Source organism: Mirounga leonina, unplaced genomic scaffold (assembly GCF_011800145.1).
Source record: "Mirounga leonina isolate KUSES-001 unplaced genomic scaffold, KU_Mleo_1.0 Mir_177, whole genome shotgun sequence".
NCBI classification, from domain to species: Eukaryota; Metazoa; Chordata; class Mammalia; order Carnivora; family Phocidae; genus Mirounga; species Mirounga leonina.
The window spans coordinates 3,940,272-3,959,861 of NW_023270459.1; the positions used below are offsets into that span (position 1 = coordinate 3,940,272).

The 19,590-nt window shown below is 55.3% G+C and overlaps 1 protein-coding gene across 1 annotated transcript in view; it reads right to left on the reverse strand.

Annotated features, from left to right (window-relative positions):
• Positions 1 to 4,474: 4,474 nt before the first annotated feature.
• WDR62 (WD repeat domain 62) overlaps positions 4,475 to 19,590 on the reverse strand; it is a 41,763-nt gene continuing 26,647 nt past the window's right edge. The window contains exons 14-32 of the mRNA XM_035023591.1: positions 18,628 to 18,695; positions 18,425 to 18,546; positions 17,450 to 17,525; positions 16,566 to 16,677; positions 16,407 to 16,470; positions 15,610 to 15,738; positions 14,399 to 14,532; positions 12,012 to 12,064; positions 9,967 to 10,185; positions 8,804 to 8,931; positions 8,370 to 8,473; positions 7,910 to 8,020; positions 7,478 to 7,612; positions 7,087 to 7,198; positions 6,831 to 6,972; positions 6,690 to 6,750; positions 5,853 to 6,503; positions 5,165 to 5,313; positions 4,475 to 5,070 (exon numbers count right to left, since the gene is read on the reverse strand). Coding sequence (XP_034879482.1) covers positions 4,810 to 5,070; positions 5,165 to 5,313; positions 5,853 to 6,503; positions 6,690 to 6,750; positions 6,831 to 6,972; positions 7,087 to 7,198; positions 7,478 to 7,612; positions 7,910 to 8,020; positions 8,370 to 8,473; positions 8,804 to 8,931; positions 9,967 to 10,185; positions 12,012 to 12,064; positions 14,399 to 14,532; positions 15,610 to 15,738; positions 16,407 to 16,470; positions 16,566 to 16,677; positions 17,450 to 17,525; positions 18,425 to 18,546; positions 18,628 to 18,695 — 2,831 coding nt within the window. The 3' untranslated portion in view covers positions 4,475 to 4,809. The remainder of the gene's footprint in view (positions 5,071 to 5,164; positions 5,314 to 5,852; positions 6,504 to 6,689; positions 6,751 to 6,830; positions 6,973 to 7,086; positions 7,199 to 7,477; positions 7,613 to 7,909; positions 8,021 to 8,369; positions 8,474 to 8,803; positions 8,932 to 9,966; positions 10,186 to 12,011; positions 12,065 to 14,398; positions 14,533 to 15,609; positions 15,739 to 16,406; positions 16,471 to 16,565; positions 16,678 to 17,449; positions 17,526 to 18,424; positions 18,547 to 18,627; positions 18,696 to 19,590) is intronic.

The following is a 19,590-nucleotide window of genomic DNA, read 5'->3' on the forward strand; positions in this document are numbered from 1 at the left end:
ATTTTGTGACCAGCCCAGGGAGCCGACTTAGCTGGCTCCAGTTACCTTTGCCTCGGGACCCACCATTCCTCCCCCTTCTCCTACACCAGGTTCCTGAGGGCACTCTCCAGCCACCAGGGGCGGCCAAGCGCTAGGACCCCCGAGAACACCAAGCAAGGGCAAGATTGAAGCTTAGCTCCTGGGAGTGGGAAAAAGGAAAGACTGCAGGGAGGCTGTCCTCTTAAAGTAGCAGGGCTAAGGACCTGAGGGTCTGTTTGCCAGGCAAATCAGTTACCAACCGGACATCCAACAGCCTGTTTGGTTATTCAAATCACAGCAGCTGTCTGAGGAAGCGGGGGTGAGGAGTGGCTGTGATTGCTTGCTCCAGAGGGTGGAGAGACAGCACAGTGCAGTAGGGAAGGACAAGGGGAGGATATAGGCTATGCATCTTACAACAGGAAGCTCTACCTCTCTGATTTTCAGATGCCCAGAGCTGATGTTCAGCCAGAAACACTGTTCAGTTGTAGCAGGTATTAGAATATTGGTGTGTTAATAGTCCAGCTCCTAGTGATTGCCTGGGACACCACTTCCCCACTCTCCCACAGTCCAGGAGCCAAAGGGGGTCACCTGACACAGCCAGGGGCTCCCAGAACCCCACCCCTACATTCAAGCGAGTCTGTGTTCTAGATTGATCATTGTCTGACCTCTTAACCCCTGGTTAAGGATTTTGAATAATCTCTGTGCAGTTACTTCCTCTCATTTATCCAGTCAGCGACTTCCTGAGCTCCAACTATGGGCCAGGCCTAGCTCAGCACTAAAAATGAACATATAACTTAGCCCATGAGGGAGACACGCCAGTAACAGTGCAGAATGACCAAAGCTATGATGGGGGATGCACAGGCAAAGTGATCCCAACTGCAACAGAGAAAACCCAGGGGGCTCAAAGGAGCCCAGAAGAGGCTCCTGATCCAGCCTAAAGGTTCAGAGATGACTGCTGGGTGTAGCCCTGAAGGAAGATGAGGTTTCAGGTGAAAGGGGAGGGTGTTCCAGGCAGAGGGAACAGTCTACACAAAGGCTTGGTGGTGAGAGAAGCATTATTTCTTCATTTCTTCACACTCCCTGAGAGTCAGTCCTGCTGATTCATTTGGGGCAGCAAGGGAGGCGGGACTGAGAGTCTGTTAGCCCAGAGCTTTGCCACTTTATCTCTGCAGAACCCAGGCAAGTCACTTCTTGCTTAGCCTCAGTTTCTTGATCTGGAAAATGGGACTAATGTGTCTCCCTATCACTGGTTTGTGTCAAAGATCCATGTAGATCATGTGGGGAGAGCGCTTAGCATGCAGCATATAAACAGGGTGGTTGTTAGGAAGTCTTGAGGGGTGGCTAGGCAAGCATGTGAGTTTCAGTCGGTCCATCTGTAAGTGGTAAGTGTCAGGACACCTGGGTGGCTCAGTCAGTTAAGCATGTGTCTTTGGCTCAGGTAATGATCCCAGGGTCCTGGGATGGAGCCCCACATTGGGCTCCTTGCTCAGCAGGGAGCCTGCTTCTTCCTCTGCCTGCCACTCCCCTAGCTTGTGCGCTCACTCTCTCTCTCTAGCAAATAAAATCTTTAAAAAATAAAGTTCTTTAAAAAGTGTTTGAAGTGTCTCCATCTCACAATTGTTGGATTTCATGCACCTGTGACTGGTGTGTGCAGCACAGGTCTGGCAGCCCAGTATCTAGGATCGGTCCAGCGGGGGAGTACAGGGCGGAAGTTGCACTGAAGAATGAGCTGGCAAACGGTTAGCGGGAGCCATCTTGTCTCTTTCCCCGTGCCCAGTTCTCCCTGCCCAGCACCATGTCTCTTGGGGCAAGTGGTTCCTGTGTTACTGAAAACACATTAGGGAAGAAATTCAGGGCTGGGGGTCTTTGTCCCCATACCCCTTCTGTCCCACTCCTCCCGTACCCCCTCGCTCCCAATAGGATTTCGACAATGGGGAGCCCCACAGAAGATGGGGGAGAGGATTTCTCCAACTCTCTCCCTATGAAGTTGCCAGGCACACAGCTCCCCTCACGGCAGCCCTCTCTCCAGGATTGGCTCTTCTGGGTCCCACTTTGCTCCCTTGTATCTACAGCTCAAGGCTAGGGTGGGAGTAACAGCTCTTCTCTGGGACCAGTCCAGGATACCGTAGGGGCCCTAGGATTTCCCTATCCCCTGCCCACTTCTTTGTAAAAGATCCCTTCACTGAACTCTCTTTGAAACATCCTGTGTGAGCATTCTGTCCTCTTCCTGCTGGGGCCCTGTGGGTCCACAACCCGCATGCGCACACATTCATCAGCAGTGGTTTCTTAACCAGCCAGTTTGTCGGAGGAGAGATTCTGGTCTTTCCAGGGCAGAAGAGCTTAGCATTAAGAAGTGGAGAGTGGCAGACACACTGGGTCCTCTCTACCAGCCCACCCTCTTGTGCTGAGAGAACCCAATTTTGTTTGAACAGCGATATGGTCAGGACAGGAAAGATGGTTGGTCCAAGTGAATCAAAGCCATCTCCATTCTTGCCTACAACTGCTCTGAAAGAAGCGTCTAGGAAGGCTGAGCACCTTTCTTACTACCCTGGCAGCTGCCCTCCTTCGGGCCTTTGCTCCTGGTTAGCTGAGAGCATACTGCCCAAGTGCCGGTATGGCAGCCATGTTGCAGCTCTGAGGGCCTAAGCTGGGGGGTGGAACTCAGCCTCAGAAGGTAACGGGGCCAGGAACATAAGCAAGAGTAATAAATGTCCCTGCAGCGTGGGCCCCCACAAGCCAGCCATTTGCTACTTGTGCGTTGAAGACTTTTTAAAAGTTTATTTGAGAGAGAGGGAGCAGAAGCAGGGTTAGGGGCAGAGGGAGAAGCAGACTCCCCACTGAGCGGGGAGCCCAACGTGGGACTCGATCCCAGGACCCCGAGATCATGACCTGAGCCAAAGGCAGACGCTTAACCGACTGAGCCACCCAGGCGCCCCTGAAGGCTTAATTATGATACAGGGTGGGAGGAGGGGTACATTCCACTAGGGAAAGGCTCAATATGGTCCTCTGGGTATTCAGGGGCCTGGATGCCAAGCCTTGCCTCAAGGATCTTCGGTGGCCAGGCAAGGCAGGGGCAAGGAGAGAGGGTCCCCAGGGGTCTGTAACCTGTGGGGCAGGGCAGGGGCAGGGCCTCTGAGAAATAAACAATACTGGGCATCTCCTTAGCTACCAAGATCAGGCATCTTATTTAGGGGGGAAAATTGTGTTGTGAATATTTCTTGGATTTAAATGTCATGAAGCAACAAGACCCTGCCCCCTTGAACCCCATTCTTCCATCTCCTCTCTTACCCTTTCTCCTAGCTCACTCCATTCCTTCCATATATGTTTGATCCCCCCAGCGGGGTGTTCGCACTGGCTGCTCTGTCTGCCCGGATATCTTCCCAAGATGTCCACATGGCCTGTGCCTTCTCTCCGGCCTCAGCTCAAATGTCACCCCAGAAAGGCCTTCCCTGGCTCATCAACCAGCACAATGAACTCCCTTAGCTTACCTACAGTTCCACAGATACTGCTTCAGTTCCTGTTTTGCTCTCTAGAAGGCTAATGCCACGAGGGCAGATGCTTTGCTGGTCTTGTTCCTCCCACTACCCCCAGCATGTACGACAGACAGGAACCCCGCGGGACTTTTTGAACAGCACCATTGGTTGTGATGTGTGTTAGTGTTTCGAGAGACAGCAGAGGGCCATGGCCTTATGCTGAATGGTCTGGCTCTGCCACGAGGCAAGCCTGGGTTTGAGTCCCAGCTGTGTGGGATCCGGAGCAAGGCTGGATCTCTCTGGGCTTGTTTCTGGTGGGCCGTGACCATCCGACGGAGCAGAGAGGGACTCAGGCAAGTGGTGGTTGAGGCCACAGCAAGCCGCACGGTGGGGCTGTGGTTCAGGGGAAGGCCCTCCCTTGCCGGCTTCCTTTTTATAGAGAATTGGGACAGTGGGGGCTTTTGTGGTCACAAGAGTGGCCTTCTTGGCAGACATGCCACATGGCTAGATGCCGGCTGCCTGGGGAAGCTGCTACCACAGCTGGGAGCTCATGGGATGAATCTGGATAGAATCTTCCTGCTGGGGAGAGAATTACTTGTCCCAGCTGCTGGATGGCCTGGGCATGCTGCCCGATTGTCCAGTCACTGAGTTGCTGGTCTCTCCTCAATTTCCCCTGCTGTAGGTGGGGACAAAAGCCTGGACCTCATAGGATCCAACCTGGGCTTGGCCTGGGGGCCCCGAACCAGTGGGGTGGCAGTGTTTGTCCTGGGAGCCAGGGTCTGGCACATGGTGATGGCAGTGGCTCCAGTGGGTTCTTGGGCACCAGTAAGGGGGCAGGGAGGAAGGGCTGGCCCCTCCTTGGGGAACAGCTGGGCCCCACTGGGCCAGGACCCCAACTGACCCCATAGCAGCTCAGGGGGGATGGATGACATGGCATCCAGGTGTTGGGATCATCATTATTGCAGGTCCCTAATTTCTTGGGAATGTTGGTCCCATTGACGGAGTCCTGCGCTGGGGCTGATGTCCCTCAGGTGAGACAGGAAGAGGAAGAGCAGGTGAGGGTACAATGCTACATGGCCAAAACCTGCTGCATACAAATTTCATCCCTTGCAAAGTTCATCCACCCACGTTCCCCAGGCTGGTCCAACACAACACTGCTGTCCACCCTACCCTCCTTCCCCGCATCCACCTGAGGGAGCTTCGTGCATACGCCCCGACAGGCACCAGGAACCATTCCTCTAAGCTGTCAGTTTATTTGCTTAAGACACCGATCTCTTCAGAAGCAGCAGGGCTGGCGTGGAGAGGAGGCTGCTGGCCCTCAGTCCCCCCGCACCTTCCTCTGCACGGCCTGCACCAGCAGCTCCGAGTAGTGTTCCAGCAGGGCATGCAAATCTGGGCTGGCCAGGGGGCACAGTGTAGTCGGGGAGGGGGAACCCGGGCTGCCCTGGGCCTGGGCCACGTCAGTCCCAACCAGCCAGTCATTGGCCTCTAACTGGTTATGGATCCAAAGAAAGGTGGAGGCCAGCTCAGTCCGTGCCTGCCACTGCTGCTCAGTGCTCACCTGGTCGCTGGAGACCATCTGCAAGGGGTACAAACCTTGTCAGGGGCCACCCAGCCCCGGCAGTCCCGGGGAGCCACCCAGCCCTCTCCCCTGGCCCCGGGGCTGGGCTCACCAGGCGGTAAAGGTCCAGGGCTTCTTGGAAGGTGGTCTGCAGTCTGTGCACGACAGTGCTCAGTTCACGGGGAGCTGGGGGCAGAACCCTGGCCGGCACCCCAGGCTCCTCCCAGTGTCCAGGGCTGCTCTGGACCAGACTGAGAGCATCTGGGGTGAGAGGGGAGGGAATGAGAAAGACACCTCCACTTTCTAACTGGTCTGAGAGAGGCTGGGGTGGCTGGGCTGATCCCTCTGCCTGGGATGCTTCCCTCAGTCCCCTAAGGCTCACTTCCCTCCCGCTCTGCTCAAATGCCCCCTTCTCCTTGAAGCCTTTTCTCATTATCTGGCTGAAAACTCTAGCCACTGTCCCCCCCCTTCTCACTCCCTAAACCCTTTTATTTCTGTCCTTAGCACATACTCCTTCAGGATACTCTTAACACTTTGCTTTACATTTAGTCTGGCCATCTCCCCAGTGAGGGTGCCCATTCTTTGTAGTCTTGTTGACCACCAAGCCCCATGTGCCCAGGGTCTAGAACAAAGCCCAACACATATGAAGTGCTTACTAAATATCTAAGTGAAAGAACGAACGAACGACCAAATGAATGGCGCAGCTCCTGAGCTGGGTCAAGTGCCCAGCTTCAGAGCTAAGCCAGCTGTACATGGGATGAGCTCGGGGTACAATCCCTTGCCCCAAGAGTGGTACTTACCAGGGGTGGGCTCCAGGAGAGAGGTGACGCTGCCAGGAACCCGAGGCCTGGCCTCCGGAAGTAGGGCACTGCTGGGGTGGGCAGGGGCTTTGAGGGGCTCGGGGGCCAGGAGCCTTGGGAGAAAGGTGGAATTGTGGAGCCTCAGGGAGCTTGCATCCATGGGGCTGGGGACTGGGAAGGTGGCTGTTGTGACGGTGACACTGGGCTGGGTGGCTGCAGGTTCCAACGGGGGAGGGGGCAGCAAGAGCCGGTCAGAGATGCTCGACAGGGTCAGCTTCAGGCTGGCCCGGGCCTCGTGGTTGCCCCAGGAGGACAAGGCAGGTTCTCGGCCCTCGCTGTTAGAGCTGGGTGCTGCCGTGGTGGGGATGGCCTGGAGCTCCTGGCCCAGGGATGCCATCTCCCCCGGGGAGGAGGGCCTGTGGAGGGGCCTGGCCAGCTCAGCCAGTACAGGGTCCTCACTGTCCTCGGGGGAGGTGCTGCGTGACATCTTGGCCCGGGAGCTGGCAGTGGCCTCCATGTAGGGGTGGGTGGAGGAGCCGTGGACAGCCTGAGGCAGGCGTGGAGTGGGTAGGGCCGTGGGCGTCGGAGGCTTCCTGTCAGTGGGCAGCACTGAGGAGGGGGCACAGGGCACCAGGCCGGGGAGGCGGGGGGCTGTAAAGGAAGAAGTTGGCTCAGTCTCACACCCCAGCCGCAGAGCCGAGGGAGAGGGGCCCACCCCAGATGGCTTTCGGGCCTGAGTGGACCCTGCCCATCCCCACTGCCCCATGGTTCGGATGGGCATCCAGGACCGTTTGCTGAGAAGCCCAGGGCTGTTTGTCTGCGGATAGGGGCACTCACTCAGCGGGCGCCAGGCTTCCGGGGTCTCAAGGGGCTCCTCAGCCTTTTTCCCAGCGAGGACCTACAAGCACAGCATGCGGTGAGGACAAGGCCTCCAGGCTCGCAGCCCTAAGTCCGGAGGGAGGCGGCCCCAGTACTCACGTTGGTCCTGCCTGGGGACGTGTAGCCAGGGCCTGCTCTCAGGGGCTCTGCTCTGAACTGGCTGCCCCCAAGCTCCGGGAATTTGACCTCTGGGGACTTCACCAGGTGCAGGGGCAGCCGGGGAGGGAAGCTGTGGGTGAACCTGTGGGAAGGAAACCAGGCGGTTGTGGCTGTCCTGGGGGTCCCTGAGGGGACACAGCCCCCCCCGGGGGGGGATAGAGAGATGGGGGCAGGGTGGGGGTTCACCAGCTTCTACCTGGATGTCTTCTGGAGGCGTGAGAGGAACTGGGCTGAAATGCTCAGCCGGGGATTGAAGAAGTCCTCAGCCTCAGGGGCCTCCAAGTCTCTCAGGGATCCATGGAAGAGCTCTAGGGGAAGACGCCAAAGGAGTCTTCAGAATCCCTCCAGCCACTCAGCCCTGGGCCCAGGAAGGCCCGCAGACCAGCAGGTGGATCCCCAGAAACGCCATCAATAGACCACCCACATGCCTGGGGGAGCAAACACAGCAGGGAGAAGAGCCTGCACGGCTCAGTCCTTGAGAGAAAACGCAAGCCCTCTTACCACCCCTGCCAGCTCTGCAGGGAAGCCCTACCCGAGACACCCACGCTGTGCCCAGCACTGGAAGGCCTGCCCGGGCAGGGCCCTACCCTCGGGGTGAGCGTCAGTAAGCGTCTCGAAGTGGTGGCGGAGGAACTTCTCCTGCTCAGGGGTCTGGGGCAGGGAGCCGTTGGATATGCCCAGCACCTCGGGCTGGGATAACTCTTCTGCAGAACCTGGGCATCCTGGGGAGAGGCGAAGGGGAGGCCAAGGGGGTGGGCAGGAGAGAATCGTCAACACCATGAGTCACGGCAGACGCCCAAAGACGCCAGACGCTTAACAATGGAGAAAGCTGGACTCGCCCATCACACACCCTGTTGCCACTAGACCGAGGAGAGGCTAATGGCTCTGCTTCCTAGACAAGGAAATGGGGGCTTAGTGGGCACCAAGTGCAGGGCTGATGTGGGGAAAGTGATTATATATCATGACCAACCCCGAGCAAGTCCCATGCACCGTCTTCCCCACATCTGGCCTCTGCTCACCCAGCGTGGGGGGCATCATCATGTCAAACCGAGGGGCCGGGGCCGGCTGTGGAGGGGGCGCATGGTTGGTGGTGAAGCTGCACTCCAAGTCAGCCTCTGACTCCCCCGAGTCTGGAGGGGCAGAGCGGGAGTCAGGAGCCCAAAGCCAGGCCCTCACTGGGTGAGTCAGGTAAGTGGCTCAGGTTCCCAGGGCTTTGGTTTTCCAATCTGAAGAGTGGGGGGTAATAATACCCACTCTCTGTTTTTATGGACCAGCAAGTTTACACTTCAAGGAAGTGGCAGAGCTGGGCTCCTGCCAGTCAGCAGTTGGGCTCGAGAATCCTCAGGGAACAGCAGGGACCATGTCTGCCTCCGTGATAGACTCTGAGCTTCAGAAAGACTGAGTCAAGGTCGCCATTAATACCCAAAAAGGGGCCTGGCTGGACAGATTACTGCAGGGTCTCCGCCTGCCACCACTCACCGTCAGGTGGTCTCTGATCCTTCGGGCAGAATGAGGAAACTCTGAGGTAGGAGTCACCTTGCTGGTCTCTGGACTCCCCCTTGATGTCCTTTGTGCAGTACTCGCTGCAGTGCCGGGGGTGGGGCAAGGGAATGAGAACATACTGGTAGTAAACAGCTAGCCCCCACCCTGACCCCCTAGACATCTGTGCCCTGCTCCTACAGAGCACTGCCTCGCCTCTCCTGCCTCCTGCAAAGGCTCCCTGCACCTCCACCTGGAACCAGGGCAACTGAGGCTGCAGGGCCGGGCTCCCGTCCCACCCGGGCCTTACTGCTCTGCCCCATTCCCACAGGCCCATGGGGAGAGCGGAGAGCAATTCTTCCAACGCGTGCCTATCAGCTGAGGCCTCCTCTCTCCAATGCCTTAAGGCTTCCCTGGGTGCACAGGACACTCACCTGTCTGTCCCTGTGACTGTCACCTCCGCCTCCAGGGAGTAGATGATGAGCTCGCTGTCCTCAGAGGACTCCCTCTGTATGGGCAGGAAGGAGGGATGCCCCCCGCCGACCTTCTGGGGGCTCTCCGACTGCAGGGTGGAGAGGACACAGCCATCTGAGGCGATCCTGGCAGCCAGGGCCCTTTGCAGGCCGCCAGGCGTACCACCAACACCCACGATAACAGGGAAGACGTGCTGGAGCATCCCGCTGAGCCAGGGCCTGGGCCCAGTGAGGTGCTCATCCTGAGCTCCCTCTGCGCTCCTCCTGCTGGTCGGCAGCCCCTCTACAGGCAAGGCTCCAACCCTCCAGAAGCCGATTTGGGTGACGTTCAAGGACAAACTAATCCTCGGTGAGAGGTTAAAAGGCTGTGCCTCGGGTGGGGGTACCGATTAGGAGGGGCACAAGGCGGTCTTCCAGGAGGTAGAAGATACTCTCTATCTTAGGGCCTGGGTGGTAGATACATAGGTGCATACATAGGCAATAACTTGTCAAGCTGTGTACCTAGGATTTGTACACACAAGTGTATGTGTATCATTTCACAATAAAAAAGACGGTTTATACAACAGAATAAAAGATAATTTTGTTTGGAAAATAACAGAACAAGAGCTAAAGTTGCTTCAGCACTTCTGAGGGCCCAGGCCCTATTGGTGCTGGATTCCTATCAAAGCCCTCTGAGGGCTTTCTTTTTATGACCATTTTTAAGAAATCTTTCTTTCTTGGTTATCTTTTTTTTAATGACCATTTTTTTTTTTTGAAAGCAGAAACCTAGAGAAGCCAGCCTCACAGCAAGTGGTCACACAGCAAGGAAGGGGTAAGGTCAGGGCTCTACCTGCTCAAATGACCCCCTTCCCCCCCACCGTCCCCAGCCAGCCACAGGCCTGCTCTCAGGCCCAAGCTCTTCACCCCCAAGGGACCCACCTCCCAGACTCCTGGTCTGCCTGGGAAGTCTCACTTGCACTAGGCCCAGGGCCTCACCCTCCTGCCCTCCACCACATCATGTAATCATCTTGCACCCCTAGAGTGGGAAAATCAGCCTGATTTTCAAAATGATACTGCCGAGGCCCCAGGTCCCAGGTGGGCAGTCACAGTGCAGGGACCGTGGGCCGGGCTGGGGTGGTCTGTACCTCACTCAGCAGGGCCGCCAGGCTCTGGGGCTCCACTGTATCCACAATAGAGTCCTCCAGGCTCTCGGGCTTCGTGGGGGTGAAGTAGCAATCCAGGTCCTGGGCATCCAGGATGGTCTTGAGGGGCTCCTGGTCAGCACGCTCCGCCCAGCGTCCATGGGGCTTGTAGCTGCGCTGGGCATGGAAGGCTGAGCCATCTGCCACATCATCATCTCCTAGCTGAGGGTGACAGGAGATGGTCAGACAGCTAGCCAAGAGATCATCAACTCCAGTGGGAGCCAGGGACTCTGCATGGACTCCATCCAGTCTCGGCTTTAAACACCACTCAGCAACGGCCTCCAGAGAAACATCTCCAGCCTGAATCTGTTAAATTTCAGAAGCGCACGTGCAATTGCTCTCCATCTATATGGATATTTCAGAGCGAACACATGTTGAAAGCAACTCCTGATCTTCCCCCTCTGATTGACTCCTCCTAAAGCCTTCCTTATCTTATTCTTGCCTGCTGCTTAGGCCCCAAACCTTGAGGTCATCCTTCATTCTTGTACTGTCCCTCATACTCTCCACCTTGTATTTCTTCAGCAAATTCTGTTAGCTCTGCCATCCAAACACATATGGCCACCTCTCCCACCCTGGTCCTGCCCAGCACTGCCTGCAAATAGGACTGTGGCCTGAGAGACAGTGGAGGGTGGGTACTTGAGAACTCAGCTCTGGAGCAGCCCATGTCCTCGAATTCCCAGCTGTGTGACCCTGGACAAGTCACTTAACCTCTCTGGGCCTCAGTTTCTCCATCTGTGAAATAGGGATATGAAAAGGTCCTATACTTCAGTGGGGATTAAATGAGATAATACATACAAAATCCTTAGAACAGCCTGTACAGAGTAAGTGTGCTATCCATGTTTGTTGAATGTAATTCCACTCGTAGCATTTACGGATAAGGGGAAGCTTGGGGTCTTGAGAGACCTGGTCTGCAGGGGAGGGGATGGCAGGGAGGATTTCCCTGAGGAGCTGACAGTTAGGTTTTGACTGAGGACTGACATTGTTACTGAAATAAATCATCCCACCTCGGGTGTAGGATTCTGCCGCCAGCTCCTAACCCACTGGCTCCTAGCCTGCGCCTCCCCTAAGTAACATTCATGCAATCCTAACATCATCTTCTTTCTCTCACAACCAGTCATTTGGTTCCACCTTCGGAATCTATCCAGCCTCCCACCTCTCCTGCCTGGATGATCCCAAGTCTCCTCCCTGGCCCTCTGCTTGCCCCTCATGTTCACACTTGGCGCCACCTCGTGGCCTTCCTCAGCTCAGAGCCCCCCTTTGCCTCCATCTCACTCGGTGCCAGGGATGAAAATAAGTGGGGAGGACAACGAGAACTATTCAGGGAACGCACCACAGCCCACACGGTGCCACACCATCTGGCCCCCATCATCTCCGTGAGCCCTTCTCCCCCCAACCCTCATTCACCCTCAACCCAGGCAGTTGGGCCTCCCCGTACCTCTTCGAACATGCTAATAAGCATAATCCTGCCTCATGGCCTTTGTCCTACATACTGTTCTCTCTGCCTGGAACATTCTTTCCCATGAACTGCATTTCTCCCTTGCTTCAACTCTGTTCAAATATCACCTTCCCAGTAAGGCCTTTCTGTTCATCATAAAATTGTTGCCCCCTCCCCCCAATACTTGTTATTTTCTTTCTCAATTTTTTTTCTCCACAGCACTTATCAGCTCCCAAAATACTATACAACTCATTGGTTTGATGTGGATACTGCCCATCTCCCACACTAGAAAATGAGCCTGTGAAGGCCGACGTTTTGTCTGCCCTGCTCCCTGCCGTCCGGATAGTCAGAACAAGACTGGCACAGGGAAGGTGGTCACTATACGTGTTATAAGCATGAAGGACTGTCTAAGCTGAGACTGGAAGGATGACAGGGTTCTCTAGGGAAAAGAGAGACACAGAGAGGGAAACGCGCTCCCAGAAGAAAGAAGAGCATGAAGGAGAGCACACCCACTTTGCCAGCCCTAGGCGTCCCGATCTCTGGGCAGACTCACCAGCCGCTTTGCCCAGAGTGGCAGTTTGCCATTGGTCAGCAGACACCGAGGATCTGGAGAGACACATGGAATCCATCAGGAGAGAATAAACAACCCAACAGACAAACGGGCAACATACGTAAATAGGCAATTCTCCAAAGAGACAATACAAGAAACAACAGACATATTACTCATTGTCAGGAAAAGGCAAATTTATACAATGGACCAAAACTAAAATGCTTCATATGATCAAGTGTTGGCCAAAGTGTGGGCCTGCTAGGTGGGGCAGTAACTGGATGTGGAGGGCCCTTGGGGTTCTCTTTTGAAATAAAAAGTGTACTAACCCCAGAGCCGGCAGCGCCAGCCCTCACCTCCGTCCTGGAGAACCACCCTCACATACGCCAGAGGAGGCCTAGGAGTGGTCAGTACGGCCTTATCCACCAAGGGGTACAGTTAGAAAACCCTAAATGTCCAGCCAGAGGCAAATACCTTAAAATATCCCACCATGCTGTTGGTTAAAAGAGGGAGGCCTGCGGCGCACCTAAGTGGCTCAGTCAGTCGAGCATCTGACTTGATTTTGGCTCAGGCTCAGGTCATGATCTCAGGGTGGTGAGATCCAGTTCTGCGCCAGGCTCCCCGCTCAGCATGGAGTCTGCTTGAGATTCTCTCTCTCTCCCCCTCTGCCCCTCCCCCGACTCACACTCATTCTCTCTAAATAAATAAAATCTTAAAAAAAAAAAAGAGGCCTCTGTTTTGTATCCACCAATAGGTGGCTATTTCTTTCTTCTTTTTTTTTTTTTAAGATTTTATTTGAGAGGTTGATATTTCTTCTCTCTTTTTTTAAAGATTTTATTTATTTATTTGACAGGGAGAGAGAGAGCACAGCAGGGGGAGCGGCAGGCGGAGGGAGAGGGAGAAGCAGGCTCCCCACTGAGCAGGGAGCCCGATGTGGGGCTTGATCCCAGGACCCTGGAATCACGACCTGAGCCGAAGGCAGACGCTTAACGACTGAGCCACCCAGGCGCCCCATTTCTTCTTTTTTAAAAACAATTTTATTTATTTATTTATCTGAACAAGAGAGAGCTCGAGAAAGTGCAAGCGCGAGGAGGAGCAGAGGTGAAGGGAGAGGAAGAGGGAAAAAATCCCAAGCAGACTTCACAATGAGTGCAGAGCCTGATGCAGGGCTTGATCTCACGACCCTGAGATCACAACCTGAGCCGAAACCAAGAGTCGGACTGACTGAGCCACCCAGGCGCCCTGATAAGATACTTCTGAGAGGAAAAAAGTACTGAATGTCTACAGTAGAATACAATTTATGTACATAAATATGACATGTTCTGATGACTGTGTACATATATATATTAATGTTCAGGAAATGGCCTATAAGGATTCATAAGAAATTGACAGAAGTGGCCACCCTGGAGAGAACATGGGGTTGGGTGTGAGGGTGGCAACAAAGAAAATTTGCTTACTCTGATTTTTTCCAAGGCTGAATTCTTATATTACTGTTGCCTACTGTCTAGTCAGCCCCTGTTGGTAGAGGCCCCCGCCCCACACTGAAAGCTCCCAGCCTCTCTTAGTTGGAGCAACCATGGCCAATGGGACCTGAGAGAAGCCTGCCGGGAGCTTGTGGGCAAGTTTCCTCTCCAAAGGAGGTTGGAAGAGTGACTGTCCTATGCAAACAGCAGCCATCTTGCAACCATGAGGGCCTAAGCCAAGGCAACACGCAGAAGGGCAGAAATTTAGAGAAAGCCTGGCCTCCTATAAAGTCATTGAGCTACTATTCTCCCTTTTGCCTGAACAACAGAATCTGTTGTCTCTGGTTAACAGCACCTTGTTTTCCCCCTGGGACATCCCCTGCACCCCTTCCCACCCTCTTTTGTCAGGTGGCTCCAGTGGAGCTGGGTCAAGCCTCCCCCTTCAGGGATGACATGACTCAGGCCTGGCCAATCACAGCTACTGGCTACATGACGCACACCAGAAACAGGAGTCACGAACCCAGGATTTTGCTTGAGCTACTGGGAAAGAGATGTTCTCTTCTCTAGAGTTCGATTACCTAGAGCTGCTGGGAGAATCTCTGCCATCAGGAAAGGGAGAGTCTGCCTGACAGCAAAACCAACATGGAGAAAAGCAGAGCCAAAAGACGGAGGAAAATTATATTCCTTTAACATCACCTGACTACAGGGATCCAGCGATTGCCTGAAGCCAAATTCTCTGATTTTCAGGTATATGAACCAAGAAATTCTCTTTCCCGCTGAAGCCAGTGAGAGTCTGGATGCTATTACACTGAGGGAGTCCTGACTGATGGGATTACTGAGCTTCATTTCCAGGTAGTGGGCGAAACCCAGCAATGATCCCTACATGGAGAGTTCAAAATAGGGCCCCTTTGAATGAACCCCTTTCCCAACCTGGGTCCAAGCTCTCTTTGGATGGTGTCTTCAGCAACTCTTCCGGCTCACACTGTTCCTCCAGCTCATCCTCCGTCTGCTCTCCAGGGCTTAAGGAGCAAATCTCGCTGGGCACGGATGTATAGGTCTCCTGCCTGAGGCCAGGAATGAGAACGGCAAGGAGAGAAATAGGTAAATGGGGTGGTGGCGGGAGGCACAGGGATCTCCCTAGGGCTGGGCCCTGTGCTAGCTTCCATAGGAACATATTGCTGACTTCCAGTCAAGATGGTGCCGGGAGAGCTCCCTGCTGCACCTGCTCTGCTGGAAATATCACCACAATAAATGAGATATAACAAAGACTGCACTCAAAAAATACAACAAACTCTCTAAAGGCCACAGCAATGGGACAGAAAGCAAAGCAGATAGTGGGGCTTGAGTACTAAGCTGCTGCACTCCATTCTGGGGAGTGTGTGTGTGGCGGGGGCAGTGTGTGGGGGTGGGTAGCAATAAGGTTTTATCTCCTTTGGAGAACAGGAGCCTAAAACACGCCTGACACAAGGTGGGCACTGGAGGGCACCTGGGGCAGTGTGTAAGCCTCAAAACCAGGAGCCAAGAGGAGCTGCCCATTCCCTTGGTACCTAGATCTGCAAGACATCCAATACTACGCAGGACGGGAGACTCATGTTCAGGCCTGGTCCCTGTGGGGAGGCAATGGCAAAGCCTCAAGGCAGAGAAAGGCAAGGACAGCTCCAGAGGCAGGAGAGGGGATAAACCCCCAAATCTCCCACGCAACTGAGACCTCCAAACTAAAATTCCCTAGCCAGAAATTAGAATATGACCTTTACTCCAAATGAAACTGGTCTTGCAGCATAAAAACTTTGAAGAATAAGGGTCCTCCACTGGAGCCTTCTCTGACTACGTCCCTCCCCACTGCATGCTGGGGCAGGGGCCTCCCCTGGTCCCCACAGTGCCCCGGAGCTTCTTCTCCCAAAACAGTGCTCACAGGCTCTCCACTTCACTTTTCCACTTCAAAACCCTTCTCCTATATACTATCATAAATTTGTACTCAAAATCTGTCTCCCCGACAGGGCCACGGGTGCACAAAGGGCAGGGCCTAGGGCTGTCCTGGCCATGGCTGTCTCCAGCATCACTCCTCACGGGGCCCCGGGCGGGAAGACGTTTCTCTGGCAGACAGACAGACGGATGGGGGATGGCCGGGTCACTGCCAGGACCTGGGCTGGCTGCTCCACTTCCCATCCTGCATGTTCTGCTGCTGTGGCTGCTCCCGGTGGTCGATCTCCAGCAAGTGCTGCTTCATGCAGTTCGTGATCTCTGGGCCCAGGTGCCAGATGAACACGCAGCTGCAGAGGCCAAAGAGAGATGTGGAAGGGGAAGGAACAGTAAACATGGAAGCCATCTGACTCTGGAGCCCCCTAGGTCACCACAGCCAAGACCCCATTCCCTGGCCCCTCCCAGAAAACACCCCCCTTCCGCTTAGGGCCCGGGGTGGGGGCTCCAGGCCACGTGGGCTCTACACCCTGGGCGCGGTTCAGAGCATCCCAGCAAACCAGGACCTGTTCTGAAGTCCTCAAGACCCAAGGAAGGGGGCTGCGGAAGGACTGTAATAAACTGGAGGGAGCGACAAAAGGGACTTCTTTGGGCACCAACCACATGCTAAGGACTTTATATGCCATCTCATTTGATTCTCACTGTACAGTTGTCCAGGACGTTGGGGTCATCTGTCTTTTACAAAGGAGCAAACTGAGGCTTAGAGATGGGAAATGACCGGCTCAAGGTGCCAAGTAAGTGGCAGATCTGGGATTTGAACTCAGGGCTGGGTGTGACACCAAGGTCCACGCCGTTAAAGGAGAGAGCAGTAAGCTGGAACCCTCAGCAGGGCTCTCTGCGTGGGCAGGGCAGGCCGGGAGCATGGTGTTCCCGCTGTCTGAGCCCCTGTGCCCCCCACAGTACCAGTCTTACCCACTCCCAGAGGGAGGCCAGCCAGGGGCGGCCTCCAGGCCTTTCCCACCTGTCTCCGGATACTGTGATCAAGTGACGACAGTCATAGGTGAACTTCATGCCGGTAACGATTTCTGAAAGCAGAGCAGAGAAGCTGTACTGACCTCCTGAGTCACAAGGCAGTGTGGGGGCGCATGGGGAGGCGTCCCACGTAGGGAGGCACACCCACCTGAGTGACCAAACATCTTGGCAACACACTCGCCTGAGTAAAAGTCAATCACTGAGATGCTTTTGTCTGAGCAGCTCGTGGCCAGGAAGGTGCCTGAGGGGTCCACGTGGACCTGGGGAGAAGAGGACCCACATGACAGCAGGGCTGCCTGCTTCTTCCCTGTGGCGAGGCCAGGTCAAACCCCACAGCCTCCATGGATGGAGGACCCTCTCGTGCGGGACACTGGCACGCTGACTCGTCCCAGGTAGCCCGCAGGACATACACCCTGGTTAGGATCGAACTCCTGCTCCCATTTCACAGGTGAAAAAATTACCAACCAGGCCCTGTGCAAAGCACTGTATGTGTGCAAACTGATTTCTTCCAGAGAAGAACTCTATGATAGAGGTTCTTTCTATCTGCATTTTACAGGTGATGAAATGGGCTTCAGAGGAGATGACACTTGCCCATTTGCTTCAGAGGAGATGACCGAGGTCATAGCCCGAGGCAGAGCTGAGAGAGTCTGACCTTGAACCCTGAACTCGTTACAACTCCCCTACTCCAGAGGCTCTGAGAAGGTCCCCCAAACTTGTCCTGATAACACAGCAGGGGGCAAGCCTGGTAAAGGAGCCCAGGCCTCTTTGATTGTTCTCACCACACCATGGCCACTCAAAATAGAAACCACTTAAATGTCCCGGTTTGGAAAAGGGCTCATAAAGGTAAAATAGTCTGTGACACCCCCAGCTCCCAAGCAACCTCCTTGGTCAGCCAGGCCAGAGTGGGTGCTGGCCAGCTTGTGATCTTTGATCAGGTGCCCAGGAGGCCACAGGTCTCAGGTGGCCCATCAGGGCAGCAGACGGACAGGGGGGAATGTGTGTGCTTTTCACACGGGGGTCCCAGCTACTCACCTTCAGCAGGGACCCTTCGTCACCCTGAGAGCCCTTGTAGCACTTCTTCTGCTTCCCGTTCATGGTGTTGTAGACTCTGCGGAGGTGGGGGCACAACGTGGCCAACGTGGCCCTGCCCGCCTGCCCCCTCCCGCATTCTGGTTTCAGCCTTACCGGACCATCTTCCTCGCCCCTGAAAGCCCCTTGCCACCTCTCATCCCCCATCTGATGCCTGGACTGAGATCGCCCCTCAGGAAATGAGATGCCATCGCAGGCTGAGGTCATGCACGGGGGTTATGCACTGGGGTGTCCATGGAGTTAGCGTCTGCTGAGTTCATGTCTGTCTTCCCTGCTACCGAGCAAGCAGAGTGCCTGGCACTCCATCTGAACGAGCAGATGAAAGAGGTGGAGAACCTCTTTGCACAAGCCCTCCCCTCCCCTGGCTCATTCCTCCACATCCTTCCCAGTCTCAGTTCAGATGTTCCTTCCATCAAGCCCCGCCTGATCCCCACGTAGGATCAGGTGTCTCGCCGGGCCCCCCAAGTCCCCCGGGCTCTCCCAGCCCTGACGGCTCCATGCTGTCACTGTCTAGTGAGGTGTCCATCTCGCCTCCCTTGGACTGAGTTCCGTGAAGGCAAGGCCTGGGGCTGCCCTGCTCACTGCTGTGTCTCCGGCACTGTCCAACTCAGCTTGGGTGCTCAGGAAATGTAGGTGAACGAAGGAATTTATGAGCCACACCAGCACCTCTTAGTCACCCCACAGGCTTCTGGAGAGCCAGAAGGAACCCCCTTGCTGACCTGGAGGCTAGACCTGGGTGAGCCCAGCTCCTGAGAAACACGCGCTGGGTCCCTCCACGCAACCCAGTTCCCGAGGGACCAGATGAGCAGGGGGAAGAAAACAGACGGCTCACGAGCAGACAGACCCGACAAGGTCTCATTCAGGCCCTACTCAGAAACCAGGGGCCAGGCCGACTCAGAGCCCAGGGCAGCTCCTCACCTCACGTTGCGGTCCTGGCAGGCCACGGCCACGTACTTTTGGGTGATGTCAATGTCCATGTCATACAAGGTGGTCTTCTCTGCCACGTGGTGGGTGCGGACAAAGTGTAGTCCATCTGAGGTCTGGCAGGGCAGGCAGGGCCTTCAGAGGACGCCCCTGACAAGCTGCCCACCCCAGCCCCCAAGGAGGCCAACCCACTCTACCCGCTGGGCACTGCGAAAGTAGATGCTCTTGTCAGCCCCACAGCTGATCATCTGGATGTCTCTATTGCCTGGAGGAGAAGGAGGTGGTACATTAGGTGAGGCTGGGCCACTGCCGAGCCTGCCTGGGGCCAGGGATCCTAGCTAGGGAACTCTCTGCAAGGGAACTCTGCTGGGGGTCAGGGAGGGATTCCTGGAGGAGGGCAGTGGGTGCTGGGTGCAGGTGGTATTCTAAGATGTGAGCTGTGTGCATGAGGTGGGACAGCTAGAGCAGTGGCTTGGCAGGCCTCTGCAGAGCAAGGGCGGATAGGGAACAGGCCAGGGACACCGAATGGGCACCATGTCTGATCTGGGATTTGGAAAGATGATCTGGGCAACCGAGTGGAAGCGGGACCAAAGCAGGGGGCAAGCGGAGACAGGCAGACTGTTGGGAGGTCCATGCCATCCTGAGCAATCAGAGCATTCACATGCACCTCAGGCCAGGGCCCGAGCCACCGGTGCCCCCCCTCCTGACTGCTCACCGGCCACTCCCCTGTACAAATGTGAGCCCGGGGCTTAGAGTCACACAGTCTTTGGCCCAGGGTGTGCAGAGAGTCAGGACAGGGCCAGGATTAGACTCAGGCATTTTCTGGCTAAACACTGTGCTCTGAGCCCTGGCTTTCTCTCCATACCTGTTTCCTGTCTGTACAATGGGCCTATGAGAGCCCCTGCCCCACGGCGTTCTGTGAAGCCTGTGGAACAGTGGCTGCAACCTGGTAAGCACTCTACATATTCTTGCCTTTCTTCTTTCTTTATAGACTTAGAATGATAACAGCACAAATACCTCAGAGTTGTGGTGACAATGCAGAGACGGAATAGCTATAAAACACTGAGGATAAATAAATATGAAGCCCGGGCACCACAAACCTGCTGCTTCGTGGCAGGACATCGGAGAGAGCTAGGGCCTGATACACAAGTTGTTACTCA